General features: G+C 38.0%; 1 protein-coding gene across 2 annotated transcripts in view; it reads right to left on the reverse strand.

Moving 5' to 3' along the window:
* Nucleotides 1-2,261: 2,261 nt before the first annotated feature.
* Nucleotides 2,262-20,003, reverse strand: part of LOC103486115 (kinesin-like protein KIN-7K, chloroplastic) — a 37,211-nt gene continuing 19,469 nt past the window's right edge. For both annotated transcript variants that reach the window (XM_008443961.3, XM_008443960.3), the window contains 12 exons: nucleotides 14,147-14,251; nucleotides 13,918-14,025; nucleotides 13,671-13,814; nucleotides 12,500-12,682; nucleotides 12,181-12,339; nucleotides 5,263-5,493; nucleotides 4,445-4,585; nucleotides 4,242-4,358; nucleotides 4,096-4,146; nucleotides 3,629-3,676; nucleotides 3,434-3,538; nucleotides 2,262-3,081 (listed from right to left, as the gene is read on the reverse strand). In XM_008443961.3, the coding sequence (XP_008442183.1) occupies nucleotides 2,530-3,081; nucleotides 3,434-3,538; nucleotides 3,629-3,676; nucleotides 4,096-4,146; nucleotides 4,242-4,358; nucleotides 4,445-4,585; nucleotides 5,263-5,493; nucleotides 12,181-12,339; nucleotides 12,500-12,682; nucleotides 13,671-13,814; nucleotides 13,918-14,025; nucleotides 14,147-14,251 (1,944 nt within the window). In that variant the 3' untranslated portion in view covers nucleotides 2,262-2,529. The remainder of the gene's footprint in view (nucleotides 3,082-3,433; nucleotides 3,539-3,628; nucleotides 3,677-4,095; nucleotides 4,147-4,241; nucleotides 4,359-4,444; nucleotides 4,586-5,262; nucleotides 5,494-12,180; nucleotides 12,340-12,499; nucleotides 12,683-13,670; nucleotides 13,815-13,917; nucleotides 14,026-14,146; nucleotides 14,252-20,003) is intronic.

The raw sequence follows: 20,003 nt of genomic DNA on the forward strand, positions 1-20,003 counted from the left end.
CGACCCAATTACACCCCTAGTTTGTATATCAACCAAGAATACAATAAGGAGTTGTGTACAGGATGGTCTTCTCAAAGGAAGAGCGTATTTAATTAAGCTTACCACTATCTCGACCCGGGAACCTGTTGGGAGTTGAAGTAATAATTAAATCACTAAGTTGATATTCAAACAAGGAAGAACTTTAAAACGCTTATAGAATTCCTTCATCTTTTAACCCTCTTTTAAGTGTTTGAGGAACGAAGGAGCTTAGAAGGGAAGTGGTGCGAGAAAAAAACAAAGGATTTGGAAAATTAAAAGACTAATGAGGTGATAAGAATGCGACCACATCAATTTAAATTCTGATATTAAAGTAGTGTGATGCTTAGTATTAGTGGTATATAATTAATTTTGCTTTCAACCTCTAGCTTCCTTTCAAATATCTCAAATCCACAAGTAAGGTAAGTGTTAATGATATATAATTAAATTTTTCTTCAACCACCAGCTTACACAAGCCCAACGTACAGCATGTAATGCTATATTGAAGAGATGAAAAAATGAAATTAGATTGGGGGACGTTTGATAGCATTGTAACGCTATGTTACAATGTTTGTGGCAATTATCGAAAACTCTTCTCCACACCACAACACCATGATGTTGGACATTGTGAATACCCTGTAGTACTGGGACGGATGTTAGTCCTATTTTCTGTTTTGCTACCTCGGATGGGTTTCTAGTTCTGACCCTACCACTAAGACATCACTTCCATGCATTTTTCAACTCATTTGTGCTTATATTAGTTTGTTTTTGTCTTTGGACCATTTAGCCTTTCCTAAACATATTTTTTCAATGTTAAAATATAATTTCATTTTAGTTTCTGCAAATTCAATTTTGGTTCTTTTACTCTGAATAAAACTTAAATAGTTTCTAACTATTAAATTGAAATTGAAAAAAAAAAAAAAAAAAAAGAACTGTAACTTAAAAAGTCATAGTTTTACTTGCCATTTTCTCTCTCCGTTCTCCTCCCATCTTTGTAGGAACAATGTGTGTTAGCTTATATTTTCTGTAAAAGCCATTTTCTTGGAATTTTCACCATATAGTTATATTGAAGAACCATACTTCTTAGTTTTGTGGAGAAACAACCGCTAAACAAAGCATGCTTTTCACTAATATTGGTCCTCAACAATAACAGAAAACATTTTTGTTGAAAAGACCAACTTTTAAAGGAATTTTGATGGTTTGTTGGGTAACCAAAGCTTGGACATCCATGGCGAAGATGATGAAAAGAAAAAAGAGAGATAGATTAAAAAGTCTTAAATCACCAATTCATCCAGAAAATTAGGCTCGTGAGTGATTAAACAATCCAAGACGACTTTTCTGGACTGTCTATTTTGATACTCTCCTAAATCACAAATTGACCAATTAATATAATATCAAAAAGAAAAAAAAAATTGTTTGATTACATTTATGGTTTCTTATTACTTATTTTATTGCAAGTAATAATAGTTAGGGACTACTTTTAAACTTTATTCCAAGTACATGGACCAAAAATTAATATCTAAATGTACAGAGACTAAAAAGAAAAAAATTATCAAAAAACAGAGATCAAAATAATATTAAAACTCCAAATTTTTGGAATTTTGTCCAATACTGATTTCTTATATCTCAATATAAAAGTACATCAAAGAACGGATTTAAATTATGAAACAAACAAAAAGAAAAGGAAATGAAAGCCAAATAAAGCAGTTGCCTTTCCGAGTTCTTTCCACTTTCCAGCTTGTGCATACGTTAGGGCAGCCTTGCATGGGAGAGTGAAAGGGTGATTGGGGGGATAGTCTTAATTTATTTATTTTATTTTTCTTTCAGAAAAGATAATTAAATCCCATCAAGGGAAATTGAAATTAAAGCTCTAAACGAAAATACTTTTTCTCATAATTTTTCATTGGTTTAATTTGACTACCTTCAAACTTCTTACAACTAACACGATTCCAAAAATCTATGAATAATCCATACAAGGGGATTTACATTAAAGAAAATACTCGAGTTTTTTAACTTTGTTCCAATGTTCTAAAAGTTTCAATTAACTTTTAAACTTTAAAAATAAAAAATAAAAGATACCCTTATGTTAGTAAAATCGAGATAGAAATAAAGAGTTGTTCTCAACTGTGATGCTGAAAATCAATTTTGGGTCATAGCTTCAACTTATTATGGGATCCCCATCCCCTTCAGTACAAGAAATCTTTAAACGCAACGCCACAACCATAGCCAAAAGACAGACTGAAGCATATTTGAAAGCCAATGCCTACATTTACATTGAAAATGAATTCTCTCATAAAACAAGCAATGATGAAGAAGAGGACAAAAGAAACAGTAACTTTTTCTGATGAATGAAAGCAGCCCTACCTTGTTATACACAAATGCACCAATGTGATGGCGCTGAACAGTTTTTTCTTTTTTTACATCTCACACACACACTCTTCTTTCTCACTCTCACACACATACACACAAACCAGCAACATCCTTGAGCATTCACCTATGATGTTTGCAGTTACTTCATATCAACCTGTCATCATCAAGCCGCAACGTGTCTAGAGTGGAGTGGTCATCAGTGTCATTTCCATGTGATTTTTTCAATTTTGCAACTAGAACCCACATGTTGGCAAGTTCATTTTCTAGATAAGCTTCTCTCTGCTTTGATTCCTCAACCCTCCGATGAAGTTCGGCCTCTCTATGATCCTTTTCGAGAAGAGCAGCTTCATAGGATAGTTCTCTTTCCTTACTAATGGCCAGATCTCTCTTCAGTTCTGCAGCAGATGGACCAATGTCAGTGCGCTTTGAAATAACTTCTCTCCGACCATTCCGCATTCCAATAGTAGATTTTCTCTGCGAAGGGGAGCTCTTGGATGCAGCAAGTTCGGATGATAGTCTCTCATTTTCATTCATGAGCTTCGCAACTTCTTCTGATAAGGCTTTGAGCTCAACAGCTGCAGCTGAGGCTAGACCCTTAGCATATGAACTCTCCTCTGCAAGTTTCTGGTTTCTTAGCTCAAGCTGCTCTTTTGACTCCGTTAGTTCAGCCAGTTTATGCTTCAGATCATCAACCTCCTGTCATAGGGGAAAGAATAAAATTAATCTTTTCATTATTTATTTACTTTTACTTTTTAATATGAATTGACTACTAAGGTAGATCAAATAGATTTAGATCATTCGGAGATAATAATAATCACAAAACTCAGTTCAGAATCAATTGGCAAGAGGTCAAGGATTACTTGAGAATCCCACACAGTAGAAAACAGGAGTTTGGCATATTGGTTCTTTTATTTGAAAATGCAATAAAAAAAAACATCGGAAAAACGTTCTTAATACAGAAATAACCCGTAATATTTCCTCTGAACCTGCTAGAAAGTGAGTTGTGATGATCACTCAACGATGGAGATGTTGGGACTATAAAAGATACCTGTGCTAATCTTTCATCCTTTGGTGTATTTCGCAATTCAAGTGTATCAGCTAGCTGTTGCTTTAAGGAGGCTACAGTTTCCTGTAGCCCTTCACATTCAGAGATCTGATAGAAGAATGTTAGTCACAACCAGTAAAAGAAATCATGACTCTTGGAGAAGCTATCTTAATAAGATTTGCCAAAGTAGTTATTTACCTTTTGGTTTAGCTGCTCCTGAATGATCCGATTATCTGCAGCTTTAACCTGTAGAATTGAACAGAAAGAGAAAGTTCAATATTCATACTAACGAGAGAAGCATTACTATACTTGAGAAACACCTCGGAGAAATTGATGCCTGTTTTTTTCATGCTTCCATCTTTAAAACTCTTTTTGTAACCATGAGCCAATTTATCGATATGAATGCAAAAAAGAAGTTGGACTGAACTAAAGACTTGTAGATACGGAAAACCCACTGTGACCACCAAATCAGAAAGCAAGCACCAACAACAGTGCACTTCGATTTTTTTTGTTTTTCTCTTATGGTCCGCAGACAGGAAAACAATAACAGTTGATGAGAAGCTCCTTGCATTATTTTTTTAAAAAAATAATTCATGATGCTGACCATAAATTCAAATCTAAAACAAAAGTTCGAGATTATTCATAATATCCAATTCATCAATCACCTCAAGTTCAAACGACTTCTCATTCAACTGTGCAGTCAGTTCGTCAATTTCCTGCAGCAGTAAGACAAGCACGCAGGCTTCCATAAGAAAAACTGAGGTTGCACTTAAAAGAAAATTGAATATATAAAAACTATCGAAGACCTTACTTGCATTATCTCCAGGTCCGTCATTTTATTTGGTGAAGCATCTGCAATTTTCTTTTCGAGAAAAGCTATCTGCTGATTCTTTTCGTTGATATCATCTTTCAACCTTTTCATCTCAAACTTAATAGCAAAAGAACCATAAGACTAAAGTGCTTTGACAAATTGATAGAGCGTAAACATTTAGCTCTAGGATAATAAGCTCTTACATGAATTTGGTCTTTCTGGGGGTTTCTTGCAGCCTCATCAGACAAACGCTTCAAAGCACTTGAATGAAGTGCCACCTCTCCGGACAAAATCTTTTGCTGTTCCCTTAGAAGATCAATCCGATCGCTTGATTTTATGCTAGTCTGGCAAAACGGATGAATCAATTTTGACATAAGAAAAACATTCTTATATCACAGTATGGAGAATAATAAACATCTTTTTATTTTATTTTATAATTTATTTTATTTTTTAAAAAAGTATATGGTGAAGCAATTACGAATATCTTGCAAAAAAATGGTAATTACATTTATTTTCAAAATAAGAAAGGAATTTGAACTTGTAATTCTTAGATATATAATAATACACTAAAGAAAAAAAAAATTATTGGTTTCATGCAGGAGAAAGAAAAATCAAGAAGAAAATGCACGCAAGAAGAAATGATATACATGGTTTGATTTATTTTAACAAAGAAAGTAGAATAAGAATATCAATTGTCCTTCTACTTCTGCATCATTCACGTCTACACCTCTTTACTTCTAACAATCTAGCTAATTTGACTCTCTTGATCACAAAAGTTGTAATTCCAAGGAAGAAATTCAACTCAAACGAGAAACAATTAAGTTTGTATACTAAAACAGTTTCTTAATAACATTAAAACTTTTGGGGAAGAGTCATGGGCAATGCTGGTGTCTAAGGATTGCACTACTTTCATTTGTTTCACCAATGAGAGGTTGAATTACTCCATTGTGGATATCAACAAAGGCAACAACTATCTCGGATCTAATAGAACTTTCAACATAAAATGCAATCACATGCATACCAAAGGTGTCTCTGGATCAAAAATATTTTCCTCAGGAGCTTCTTTCTCCTCTCTGGCGTCGGATAAGAGATCTGCAGATGGGGAGCTTTCTGTTTGTAAAGAATGGGATAATCTGGATTCTGTCGGAACATTATTCTGATCAGCTCGAGGTGTGGAAGGAATGCTTGTTGACTTCATTCCACTTGACCTATCACTTGTGTTTGTCAAAGTTCCCAAACCACTATCTCGTTTCTGATCAAGAGAAGTAAATAGAAAACTTGTAAACTTCTACACAATAAAATATCATCATGGATACCATAAAGAAAATCCATAAAAAATAGCATACTTAGGCAAGTTATATATATTTTCAATTTAAGCGTACTCAAAGACATTTTGTAGGTTGAAATATATATATATATGGGAAATTATCAAAAATAGAAAATTTGACAAACTATTTACAAAATATAACAAAATTTTAGATTATATCAATAATAAACATTGATAGATACTGATATGCTTCTACTAGTGATAATGATAGAAGTTTATCGATTTCTATCATTGATAGAATCCAAAATTTTGTCATATGTTGTAAATATTTTAGTTTATTTTATTATATTTGAAAATGTCTCTCTCTCTCTCTATATATATAAAGGATATCATACTTCTCATTAAGAAAATGAAGAGTCCGATGCTCCAAAATACAAGGTGCGAAAGAACAAAAAGAACCAAAAAAAGAAGTAACACAAAGGAGCATAAAATAGACAAAGTACAAAGTAGAGATATTAAAAAGGGAGCTATGAACATGTAGAGGAATACCCAAACTTCAAACAACCTTGCTGGTTGAGAATATAATCAGGACATAAAGGAATACACAAACTTCAAGTAGCAGTAGATTCAAAAGAAAGAATCAAGAACCAAACAAATGAACTTTTAGAAGTTTTAGAAGGATCCGTAAGCTAAAATGAAGTAGGAGTCATGCAGGCTGTAAGAGAGTACTTGGGAAATTCCAAGGAAAGAGAAAACCAGAGTCTACAATAAATTTTCTGATACCACTTTAATTAATTCTAAAAAGCACCTTGTATTAATATGATTGATATCATAAATAATTTGCACCTGATGTTTCTGCAAGACCTCCTATTATTAATGTGTATAAGAGGAAGGGCAAGAAAGGAATTACACAAGACAGCATGGAGGAAAGAAAGAATTGAAATGGGATAGTGGAACAGCAAGTGGGCCCTACAAGATAGTATCATTTGTCCTATTAAGACACTTGTCTTATAAATAGCAAGGGGAGGGTAGTAAGGTAGGTATGAGAAATATATGGAGAATGTATTGGTAAGGAGGGACATTGGCGGCTGAGGGAGCCTGCCCTAGCCTAGAGAAAGAGGTTGGTTTGTTCTTTGTTGTTTTTTTCCTTGTTATTTCTATTCTGAATCTTGTAGCTACTGTTTTGGCAATATAAATATGTAAATACAGAGTGCTGCCTCTGTTTTTGCCATTGATCTAGTATAAATAGTATATAAAAAAGTGAGAAACCTCACAATTGGTATCAGAGCTTTGTCAAACTGGGAGTAATCACGAGACTAATGGCGCAACGACAAATGGAAGAAAGGTTGGAAGGAACGGAAAAGGAGGTGTTGAGCCTCAAGGAAATGATGCTTGAAATGAAGAAAAGCATGGACAGGCTGGCTGATGAGTTGAGAGAAAACCAATCATATAAGAAGAAGGAAGAATCCGGCACGTCCGACGGGTCCATCATGAAAATGAAAGGAAAAATGGAAGAGACAGACATAACCGGGGAAGTGAACACCCACCTGGTCGATCGAAGTAAGTATAAAAAGTTGGAAATGCCCATGTTTTTGGGAGAAAATCCAGAATCTTGGGTTTACCGTGCAGAGCACTTCTTTGAGATCAATAACTTGCCGGAAGCTGAAAAGGTTAAGGTGGCTGTGGTGAGCTTTGGACAAGATGAAGTGGACTGGTACCGGTGGAGCCACAACAGGAAAAAGGTAGAATCGTGGGAGGATTTGAAGACCCGAATGTTTGAATTTTTTAGAGACACCAGACAGAAAAGTTTGGGGGCCAGACTTATACGCATTCAGCAAGAAGGTTCCTACAATGATTATGTCAAGAAATTCGTGAACTACTCGGCACCTCTCCCACACATGGCAGAAAGCGTACTTCGTGTTGCCTTCTTGACTGGCTTAGAACCGGCGCTGCAAGCTGAAGTGATGAGTCGCCACCCTCAAACGCTAAAAGAATGTATGATGGCAGCCCAGTTGGTTAACAACCGTAACTTAGCCCTCAAATTGGCACAAGCAGAGATGGGGATTATGGAGCCGAAGAGAAACGAAGCCACTACTACTAAGGTTCCATGGAACAACGATAAAGGAAGCATGAGGAAAAATGAGTTCCAAATGAAACAAATAACGATACCCCTCAAAGGAAGTTATCACAAAGGAGAACCTCCTGTTAAAAGACTTTCTGACGCCGAGTTTAGAGCACGTTTAGACAAGGGTCTTTGTTTTAGGTGTAATGAGAAATATTCTCATGGACATCGCTGCAAAATCAAAGAGAAAAGGGAGCTCATGCTCTTTATCTTGAATGAAGAAGAAAGTACCGAGGAAGGGGAAAGTTCAAATACGCAAAAAACAGAGCCAGTGGAGATCAATCAGTTGGAGGGGTTAGAGAAAGCTGTGATAGAGTATCGGGCCATTACCAGCCTGACAACCAAGGGAACTATGAAACTAAGAGGAGTAGTCAAGGGGAAAGAGATCATCGTCTTAATTGACAGTGGGGCAACCCACAATTTCATTCAATGTGAGCTGGTCACGGAGAGGAAAATCCCTATAGACAGAAACACTCAGTTTGGGGTTACCATTGGGGATGGCACCAGTTGTAAAGGAAAGGGCATCTGCAGCCAAGTGGAAATCCAGCTTGAAGGGCTAAAAGTTGTGACTGACCTGTTGGTAGTGGAACTAGGGAAAGTAGACATGGTATTGGGAATGCAATGGTTGGATACGACAGGTACCATGACGATACATTGGCCATCGTTGACAATGGTTTTCTGAAAGGAAGGAAATAAGGTAGTTCTAAAGGGAGACCCGGCCTTGATACGAGCAGAATGTTCACTAAAGACTTTAGAGAAGACATGGGAAGCGGAAGATCAAGGTTTTCTGATTGACTGGCAAGGTTATGAGATCGAAAATGATTACAAAGAAAGTAAGAAAACAGGTCAGCAAGGCGATGAGGAAGGATTACCAATGATTCAGTTCTTACTTAATCAGTATTCGGATGTGTTTGACATCCTTACCACTTTGCCACCAAAGAGAGCTGTCGATCATCGCATATTCACCATGCCAGGGCGGAAGCCAATCAATGTCCGGCCATGTAAATACGGCCATCAACAAAAGGAAGAGATAGAGAAACTGGTCACCGAAATGCTGCAGACCGGAATCATTAGACCAAGTCACAGCCCTTTCTCAAGTCTAGTGTTGTTAGTCAAGAAAAAAGATGGGGGCTGGAGGTTTTGCGTGGATTACAGGAAGCTGAACAAAATTACAATAGCCGATAAATTCCCCATTCCAGTTATTGAAGAACTCTTGGATGAATTACATGGGGCAACGGTGTTCTCCAAGCTAGACTTAAAATCAGGCTATCGTCAAATCCGAATGAAAGAAGAAGATATCGAGAAGACTGCGTTTATGACACATGAAGGCCATTATGAATTCATGGTAATGCCATTTGGATTAACAAACGCACCCGCCACTTTCCAATCCCTCATGAATCAGGTATTTAAGCCTTTCCTCCGACGTTGTGTATTGGTTTTCTTTGATGATATACTGGTTTATAGTTCGGACATAACGAAGCATGAGAGACACTTAGGGATGGTGTTTGCAATACTAAGAGATAACCAATTATATGCTAATCGCAACAAATGTGTTTTCGCTCATTCGCAAATACACTACTTGGGCCATATTATTTCAAAACATGGGGTAGAAGCAGACCAAGATAAGGTTAGATGTATGCTACAATGGCCACAACCTAAAGATATAACAGGCTTAAGAGGGTTTTTAGGGCTGACGGGCTATTATAGACGCTTTGTCAAAAGTTATGGTGAGATTGCAGCACCCTTGACCAAACTACTGCAGAAGAATGCTTTCAAATGGGATGAGAACGCCACCCTTGCATTTGAAAGTCTGAAATCAGCTATGACTACCATACCCGTACTCGCACTACCCGATTGGTCTTTGCCTTTTATGATAGAGACCGATGCCTCAGGCAGTGGATTGGGAGCAGTACTGTCTCAGAACGGCCATCCCATCGCATTCTTCAGCCAGAAGTTGTCTCCAAGGGCCCAATCCAAATCTATCTATGAAAGAGAATTGATGGCTGTAGTACTATCAGTGTAGAAGTGGCGGCATTATCTCTTAGAAAGAAGGTTCACCATTATATCGGACCAAAAAGCTCTAAAGTTTCTATTGGAGCAGAGAGAGGTTCAACCACAGTTCCAAAAGTGGTTAACCAAGCTGTTGGGATATGACTTTGAGATTTTATATCAACCGGGACTCCAAAATAAAGCAGCTGATGCACTTTCAAGAATGGATCACCAGTTGGAATTGAAACAGTTACAAAGGAAGTTGCGAAGGATGAAGAACTTCAACTCATAGCACAACAGCTGCAGACTGACCCGTCACTGGAGGGAAAATATTCCTTGCTGAATGGCAAGTTAATGTATAAAGGAAGAGTGGTACTGTCCAAATCCTCTTCACTTATACCCAGCCTCTTACACACCTTTCACGACTCTATATTTGGAGGACATTCAGGGTTTTTGAGGACCTACAAGCGGATGAGTGGTGAGCTGTTTCGGAAGGGTATGAAGACAGATATTAAGAAATATGTCGAACAGTGTGAAATCTGCCAAAGAAATAAAAGTGAAGCAACCAAACCGGTAGGAGTTCTTCAACCATTACCCATACCCGACCGCATATTGGAAGATTGGACTATGGACTTCATAGAAGGGTTGCCTAAAGCACGGGGTATGAATGTGATTATGGTTGTGGTTGACCGGCTGAGCAAATATGCTTACTTTGTCACCATGAAACGCCCGTTCTCAGCAAAGCAAGTAGCCATAGAATTCATTGATAAGATAGTTCGAAGACATGGCATCCCTAAGTCAATCATATCAGATAGGGATAAAATCTTTCTAAGCAACTTTTGGAAAGAATTATTCTATGCTATGGATACTATTCTTAAACGAAGCACCGCCTTTCATCCTCAAACCGACGGCCAGACAGAAAGGGTCAACCAGTGTTTAGAAACCTACTTAAGATGTTTCTGTAACGAGCAACCGAACAAATGGCATCAGTTCATACCATAGGCGGAGTTATGGTACAATACCACCTTCCATTCTTCAACACGCACGACCCCCTTCCAAGCCGTGTATGGTAGACCTCTACCACCCTTAATATCCTATGGAGATAAGAAGACACCTAATGATGAAGTTGAAACAATGCTGAAAGAGAGGGACTTGGCCATTAGCGCGCTCAAGGAAAACCTTACTATTGCTCAAAACAGAATGAAGAAGTTTGCGGACTCAAAGAGGAGAGAACTTAAGTTTAAAGTGGGAGATGAAGTCTATCTCAAGCTGAGGCCTTACCGTCAACGCTCCTTAGCAAAGAAAAGGGCCGAAAAACTAGCTCCTAAGTATTATGGCCCATATCGCATCACTGAGACCATAGGGGAGGTGGCCTATCGACTTGATCTGCCCCCATAAGCCTCAATTCACAACGTTTTCCATATTTCGCAACTCAAACTTAAACTTGGCAAACATTACACAATTCAAACCCAACAGCCAAAGCTCACAGCCGAATTTGAGTTACAACTTTGGCCGGAAACAGTACTAGGCATTCGTTGGAGTCCAGAGTTGGGAGCAAATGAATGGCTGGTGAAATGGAAAGGATTACCCGACACTGAAGCCACCTGGGAATCCGTTTACTCAATGAACCAACAGTTTCCCTCATTCCACCTTGAGGACAAGGTGATTTTGGAACCCGGGGTATTGTAAGACCTGCTATTATTAATGTGTATAAGAGGAAGGGCAAGAAAGGAATTACACAAGACAGCATGGAGGAAAGAAAGAATTGAAATGGGATAGTGGGATAGTGGAACAGCAAGTGGGCCCTACAAGATAGTATCATTTGTCCTATTCGGACACTTGTCTTATAAATAGCAAGGGGAGGGTAGTAAGGTAGGTATGAGAAATATATGGAGAATGTATTGGTAAGGAGGGACATTGGCGGCTGAGGGAGCCTGCCCTAGCCTAGAGAAAGAGGTTGGTTTGTTCTTTGTTGTTTTTTTCCTTGTTATTTCTATTCTGAATCTTGTAGCTACTGTTTTGGCAATATAAATATATAAATACAGAGTGCTGCCTCTGTTTTTGCCATTGATCTAGTATAAATAGTATATAAAAAGGTGAGAAACCTCACGGTTTCACTCGGTTTTTCTTTTGATCTTTTATTCTGGTGAATACACCTTTTTAATATTTAGGAGTGACTGGATGAATAAATACATCTCCAGCTAGTTAGATCTTGAGGCTTAAAGTCAACGGCAGAAGCTAAAAGATAAAGATATTAAGAACCAAGTTTACTTTAAATTTATTTATAACAATTATGCAAACAAATGTCAGAGCAGTGAAACAAGTTGATAGCCTTTTCACTAAATGGCCTAAGAAACTCCCTATAATATCATCATATATGCCTGACATCAAGTATGTCTACAAAACATGTTTTATTGAAACAGATAGGATGCGGATCTATCACAACAATCATTAGTTTCAATATCAATGCTTGAGAACTAAAACACTTACAATATAATCTTAAGCAAAAAACTACTAATAGTGATGATACAGCAGAACTCGTGTATCCAAATACTACATACCCGCAATTTTAACCAGTTTAGTAGACCGTGCTTTCGGGTCTTCTTCTCCTCCTTAACCGTATCCTCATTGGCTTCACTATTGGGCTCAACGGAAGCATACATGTCGATGTTTTCATCATCTAAAATTAGGTCCCGCCTCTTGTATGGCAGGTAGGCTAGCTGTCCACATGTAGATAAGCACTTAGAGACAATAGATGCACTAAGTATTAAGTTCAGAACTCCATAACATTTAAATGATATTGAGAGTAATAACCAATAAAGTACTCATATAAATCGCTAATTAACAATCATCTTAAGGCAATAACTATAAGGTACATACTTCCTCCTCCCCAAAAGAATGTCTTCTCCTAAGACCAGGCCGGTGAGGAAACCGTGATGATTGCGATGCCTTTGTGGAGACCAAAATTAACTTCGTTAGACGTTGAATTCTGCCCAATAAAGCAGCTTTTGCTTCTTCCTCCTGTTCCAATCTTGACTGTAGTTTGAATTGACCATCTTCTAACTTTATGCATAGGGTCACACCAAAAGAAATATTTAAAGTCAAACACCATATGTTGCAAGAGAAATGGAAGTAAATACATATTCTGCCATCAAACATCTTGGCACCAAAGCATGTATAACCATGTACAATCAAATGACTCAGAATACTCTTGAAATCTTTTATTAGTAGTACATAATCTTTTATTAGTACATACACACCTACATATATATTTTTATTTATTGATATCCATGATATCATGCCACACCTCACTCCTCCACAGGAAGACTAAAGCCCCAAGTCATCAATCAATAGTTTTTTATTTTATTTATTTTTAAAATTATGAAAAAGTTATCAATCAAAAGTAATTGCCCCATTATTAAGAGCACTTTCAGTTTATTTCATCTTCGTGTAATTTTATTTTGGGTTTCCATTGGCTGGAGTAGTTTAGTTATTATGTGTTTTATGTTACTGCTTAGTTGGGCGTGTTTATTACTATTTATGCTGCTGATTACTGATTCTTTAGGTTATAGGTAACTAGTCTTAGTCCTTTAAATACTGGATATTTGGATGTTAACTGCATTTGAAAAAAAATTGTCTTTGATCTCTGACTCTACAGCATGAAGAAAACAACTAATGTTTATATCAAAATAAAATTACAACTTTTATTATAATCCACAAAACTCAAGGACACAATTGTACAACCAATAGAACAGATCCTGCTCCATTAATGTCATAATTTTTATTATAATTCTCATTTTGCAATTCCAGCTTTTTTCTCTCCCCTCCAACCCTCTGTACAGCATATTTCACTTATCACTGAAATAGTAATTTATAATCTAATGAGGTAGGTAGACAATTGATTTGTTTTTTAGTACCAAGAACTTAAATATACAATAAAAGAGAAACAAAGTCCTAAAGAAATCCAAATTTATATTTTTTCAGGAATTGGTTGGAATGTGTTTTCATCTATTAACAGGGTTACGAATCAACACTTCAAATGTGATAGTACCTTCTGCTTCAGGAGCACAATGTCGTCTTCAGAATCTCTCAGTTGAGGAACAGTCACAATACCCCTCTTTAGTTGATCTAACTCCTCCTTTAAACATCGAATCTCATTCTGATATTTCTTGATAAGTGATTTCTCGTCAATAATCTGCAGGTATGATAAATCAGCTACATTTTTTCCCAAATTAATCAGCTGGTTTAACAAGCAAACATGAAGAAAATAACTTTTCTATTAAAGAAAACACTCCTGCCTTATTTTGTGCTGCTTGAATTTCAATGTGTTTCGCTCGATGTGCAAATTTCAATGTATTATGCGTCTCTTCTGAACTACTTGATGCTGGAGTAACTGTGCATATAAGCTGTGAATACAAATACAGAAGATTGAACAAACTAATGTTTTTTTAAGGCTAATTAAATCAATGAAACATCTTTGAGTGTTAAAACGAAATTCATTCAATAATAAGGCATAAAAAGCCTTACAGACACACGCCCATGACCGCTAAGTGAAGACTGAAGAAGTCTGGTAAGTTTAGAGTCACGGTATGGTATATGATTCGCCTTTCCGTCTGTTAGCTTTGATATTACCTGACACAAGAAATCAGCATCAACCAAGTTATGTCCTTTACAACAAATGACAACTCATCATTGGTGGTAGAGTTAAGTAAATCCAACATGGCAACCAGTGCTGTGAGAGAGTGCTATCGGTGGGTACCAATTGACTAAATTTGATATGATATAGTGCTCATAAGAAAATTAACGAGTGATTACTAAAATTATTTTCCACCATGGTTACTTTATGAACTTCCTCCAGTATAGAGAACAAAAATAAGTACATGGAAGACTAACCTTAGGGGAAATATTTAATATTAGTTTCTTCACAGGAAAGGGTATCAAGTACATAAGATGCTTAAAAATATTTTTAAAAAAACAAGTAAATAAGAACCCATGTCATCTGCGATTACTCTATAACATTCCTTAGTTCTAAGGTGGGTTTCCTTCTTTTAATCCTCTTGATATTTGATAGGGATGTAAGCAAATTGGTTCAACTTGATATTTGATTGTCAGCATTTTTGTTTAGGTTATCGAGATTCTCGTTCCACTCGAAAGATTCTTGTGTGGTATGTAAAACTGGAATTCCACTGCCTTCTTTCTTCTTTCTTTTTTTCCTTTTAATATTGAGAAAATTTCCTTTTATATCCACATCCTAAAAATGAACTACCTTCCCTTCCTTTGTAATTAGAGATTTGGTAAAAGTCCCAGGGACTTGAATTTAAGGTGCTAGCATCCACCAAAACAATGGTTACCGAAGCTATTATTTCTCCAGTTGTAACTCTATAGTAAGATGATTAGAGCAAAATTATAGTAAGAAAACAGACCTCCAAGAAGAAATTCTTCTCATTTTCTTTTGATTGCTAGTACACAAACCGTAAGCATTCAACCTGTATTTGTTTTCAATAAAAGAGTTCCAAAGAGAATTTCCTCCAAGGGAAAAACTCCAAATCCATTGGAGACCAAAGCAATATTTTATCTTTGAGATTGCCAACTTCAAAGTCTCCCATTAATGTGATTGACCACTGTCTTCTAATTTACTAAATTGCTTCCTTTCCCATTACCTTCATGTGCTCATAAGAAATCTCTCATTTTCATTTCAAGAATTTTGATAGTTTTGGCCTGCATCTTGAGAAGATACATAAAGTAAATAGGCGTACAGTAAGCAAAAGTTGAGGAATAGCGAGCCTTCATTGCTTGCGAAGTAGCAGTCTTCCATTGGTCATTTACTCGAGCAACTCCCTCTACCCCCAGGTCTGACAAGACCAAAGCATTGAAATTTCCTCCCACTGAAGAGCAGAAGCTCGAAATACCATACTACACCTCACATCAAGGGGTTCTGAAGTTCAAAGACAGGTTAGCGCTTTCAAGTTCCTCTTCCTTACTACCAACGATTATGCACACGTATCACGATTTAGTCTTTGGGGGACACTCGGGCTTCCTAAGAACCTATAAGAGAATGACCAATGAGCTATATTGGAAGGGAATGTGAAGAAGGATATAAAAAAGTATTGTGATCAATGTGTGATCTGCCAATGAAACAAGACTTCTGCTTTGTCTCCAGCCGGGTTGTTGATGCTGTTAGAATTAGTAGGGTTTTGTCCATAGAGTATTTTTGGAAAGAATAATATAGAAGATTTTATTTCCTAAATTTTTTCCTTTCTTACTCCTATTGTATTCTATTTATTCTCTCCCTTTGTACCTATTGTATTCATTCATAAGAAAAATAATAAAACCTAAAGTATTATGGTTTTTCTCCTGGTTCTCGGGTTTTCACGTAAGCCTCGTGTTGGTGTTAATTGCTTTCAATATGGTATCAGAGCAAAGTAATAACGAAAACCTAGAAACTAACCTAGGAGAAACCCAGATCGAAACTGAACCTGTCACTGCCGCCGCCGCCATGGAGAAATTGCTCCAAAACCTACAGAAACCGCTGATCTACCCAATGGGGGTGGTTTCGCAGCCGTACGCGCCGCCGTCTGACCAAAAACTACCTCACGCGCCACTCCTGTCTGGCGCGTGGGCCCAAGCACCGACGTCTTTTCATCTCTCTGCCCAACCCATTCCCCTCTACGCGCCATCAGATGTCCAACCATCATACCTAGCCATCCGCATCCTCACGTGCCACCTATGAACTCCGGACAGCAACCCTCAACTATAAATCTGTCAAATCTGTACAATAAGCATCTGCTGTATGTTGACTCTTTACAGCAGCCGTTGTTTTCTGGTAATGGGATTGATCAATCCCAGAACAGATCGGACATTAAAGTGGGCGAGTCTTCGACACAGTCCAAACCAACCGAGTTGCCGATGTATTCCAAGAACCCGGTAACTACATTTCCTAATTTACTGTCAAATTATATAACTGGCTCTTTGGGTTCGTCTACAGGGAATTTTTCAGGTGAAAAATTAAATGGGCAAAATTATTTCTCTTGGTCTCAATCAATAAAGATGTTCCTCGAAGGTCGCCACCAGTTCGGCTTCTGAACTGAAGAGACTATACGTCCTCCACCAGGAACGACTCTGGAAAGGGAGGACTCACTTATTCGGTCCATGCTGATTAATAGTATGGAACCACAGATCGGCAAGCCTCTACTATATGCAGCCACAAAAGATTTGTGGGATGCAACTTAGACCCTTTACTCGAAATGACAGAATGCCTCTCAGTTGTATACACTGCGAAAACAGGTCCATAATTGCAAACAAGGGACCCTGGACGTGACTACCTATTTTAACAAGCTCTCTCTCCTCTGGCAAAAGATGGATTTGTGCAGAGAGACTGTTTGGGACACACCAAATGACGGTACACAATATGCTAAACTTGAAAAGGTTGACCGTGTTTATGACTTCCTTACCGGAATTAATCCCAAATTTGATATTGTTTGTGGTCATATACTCAGACAAAAACTTCTTCCCTCCCTAATCGAAGTATGTTTTGAAGTCCGCTTGGAAGAGAATCGCACTAATACCATGGGTGTACTGACCACCCCTACCATTGACTCCGCTGCCTTTAGCGCTCGGTCCTTAAATCATGATAGTGACAAGAATAGTGGGAAGTCAATCTCTGTGTGTGAGCACTGCAAGAAACAATGGCACACCAAGGATCAGTGTTGGAAACTCCACGGTCCCCTAGGAGGTAAGAAACAATCCTCCAACGAGAAACAGAACTCAGGACATGCCTACATTAGTGAGACTACCCCTGCCAGCACTTCTCAATCAACTGGTCCTACTACAAGCCAGACCAAGACTCCGACTTTGGGTGCCATTGCTCAGTCAAGTATGTCTCTGTCCCTTGGGCTTATTAGCGTTGATGGGAAGAATCCCTGGATCTTAGACTCGGGGGCAACAGATCACTTGACAGGTTCTTCGAAACACTTTATCTCGTATGCCCCGTGTGCCGGTAATGAAAAATCCGAATAGCCGACGACTCTCTAGCTCCGATCGCTAGCAAAGGACAAATAGTTCCCTTTGACGGTTTTGCTCTCCAGAATGTTTTGCATGTCCCTAAACTGTTTTACAATTTGTTATCTATAAGCAAGATCACTTATGAGTTGCATTGTAAAGCTATCTTCTTACCTGAATCGGTTTATTTTCAGGACATGAGCTCGGGGAGGACGATTGGCACTACCCGGCATAGCAGGGGACTTTACACCCTTGATGATGATACCTCCTATAGTAGTTTCTCTAGGGTTAGTTTACTGTCGTCCTACTTTAGCACTTCTGAACAAGATTGTGTTGTGGCATTTTCGACTACCTAAACTTTACATATATGCAATATTTATTTTCCCACCTTTTTTCTAAACTTGATGTCTCTTCTCTATCTTGTGATGTGTGTATCCGGGCTAAACAACGTTAGGTCTCTTTTCCCTCACAACCATATAAACCTACACAATCGTTTACCCTCATCCATAGTGATGTTTGGGGTCCTTCCAAGGTCACCACCTCATCGGGAAAGCAGTGGTTTGTAACTTTCATCGATGACCATACCCGTCTTACCTAGGTCTACCTTATCACAGATAAATCCAAGGTTTCATCCATTTTCCAAAACTTTTATCATACTATTGAAACACAATACCATATAAAAATTGCATTTCTTCGAAGTGATAATGGTCGGGAATTCCAAAACCATAACCTTAGTGACTTTCTAGCCTCCAAGGGGATTGTTCACCAAACCTCGTGTGCCTACACTCCTCAACAAAATGGAGTGACCAAACGAAAAAATCGTCACCTTATGGAAGTAGCATGTTCCCTTATGCTTTCAATTTCCCTTCCATCATACCTGTGGGGAAATGCTATTCTTACATCCGCTCACTTAATCAATGGAATGTCTTCTCGTATCCTCCACCTTCAGACTCCCTTAGATTGTCTTAAGGAGTCTTACCCCCCTACTCGTCTTGTTTCGGAAGTTTCTCTTCGTGTGTTTGGGTGTACGGCTTATGTCCATAATTTTGGCCCTAATCAGACCAAATTTACCCCTTAGGCTCAGGCTTGTGTGTTTGTTGGGTATCCCCTTCACCAGCGCGGTTATAAATGTTTTCACCTGTCGTCTAGGAAATACTTTATCACTATGGATATTACTTTCTGTGAGAACCGACCCTACTTTCCCGTTAGCCATCTTCAGGGAGAGAGCGTGAGTGAAGAGTCTAACAGCAGCTTTGAATTTATTGAACCTACTCCTAGTACCGTATCTGACGTTGATCCTCATCCCATAATCCTACCCACAAACCAAGTTCCCAGGAAAACATATTATAGGAGGAATCTCACAAAGGAAGTTGGGTCCCCTACTAGTCAATCGCCAGCTCCAGTTCAAGACTTCGAACCTCCTCGAGACCAAGGTATGGAAAACCCTACAAAACCTTGTACTAATAATACGATGAGTGAGAATGACAGGTCTGATGTTGCTGCTCTTTAAAATGTGGAAGAAAAGAACCATGGTGATGAGACTGAGGTTAGAATAGAAACCAGTAATAATGAAGCTGAACAGGGTCATACAAGGAAACTTGATGAGTATGATCCCTCTTGACATTCACATTGCTTTGAGAAAAGGTACCAGGTCCTGCACTAAACATCCCATTTGCAATTATGTTTCCTATGATAATCTCTCTCCACAGTTTAGAGCATTTACAGCAAGCCTGGACTCTTTCATAATACCGAAAAATATCTACACTGCTCTAGAGTGTCCTGAATGGAAAAATGTTGTTATGAAAGAGATGAAGACTCTTGAAAAAAATAGAACTTGGGAGATTTGTGCTCTACCCAAGGGACATAAAACTGTCGGATGCAAATGGGTGTTCTCTCTCAAATACAAAGCAGATGGTACGCTTGATAGACACAAGGCAAGGTTAGTTGCAAAGGGATTTACTCAGACCTATGGTGTTGACTATTCAGAAACTTTTTCTCCAATTGCTAAGTTGAATACTGTTAGAGTCCTGCTATATGTTGTTGTGAACAAAAATTGGTCTCTATACCAGCTGGATGTTAAGAATGCTTTTTGGAATGGAGACCTTGTGGAGGAAGTCTACATGAGCCCCCGCCAGGATTTGAAGCCCAATTTGATCAGTAGGTGTGTAAACTCCAGAAATCCCTATATGGTCTGAAACAATCTCCGAGAGCATGGTTTGACAGATTCACTACCTTTGTCAAGTCCCAAGGGTACAGTCAAGGGCACTGTGACCATACTTTATTTACAAAGGTTTCCAAGACAAGGAAGATTGTTGTCCTAATAGTTTATGTGGATGACATTGTTTTAATTGGAGATGATCAAACAGAAATCAATCAACTAAAGCAA

Source organism: Cucumis melo, chromosome 8 (assembly GCF_025177605.1).
Source record: "Cucumis melo cultivar AY chromosome 8, USDA_Cmelo_AY_1.0, whole genome shotgun sequence".
In the NCBI taxonomy this organism is placed as follows: Eukaryota; Viridiplantae; Streptophyta; class Magnoliopsida; order Cucurbitales; family Cucurbitaceae; genus Cucumis; species Cucumis melo.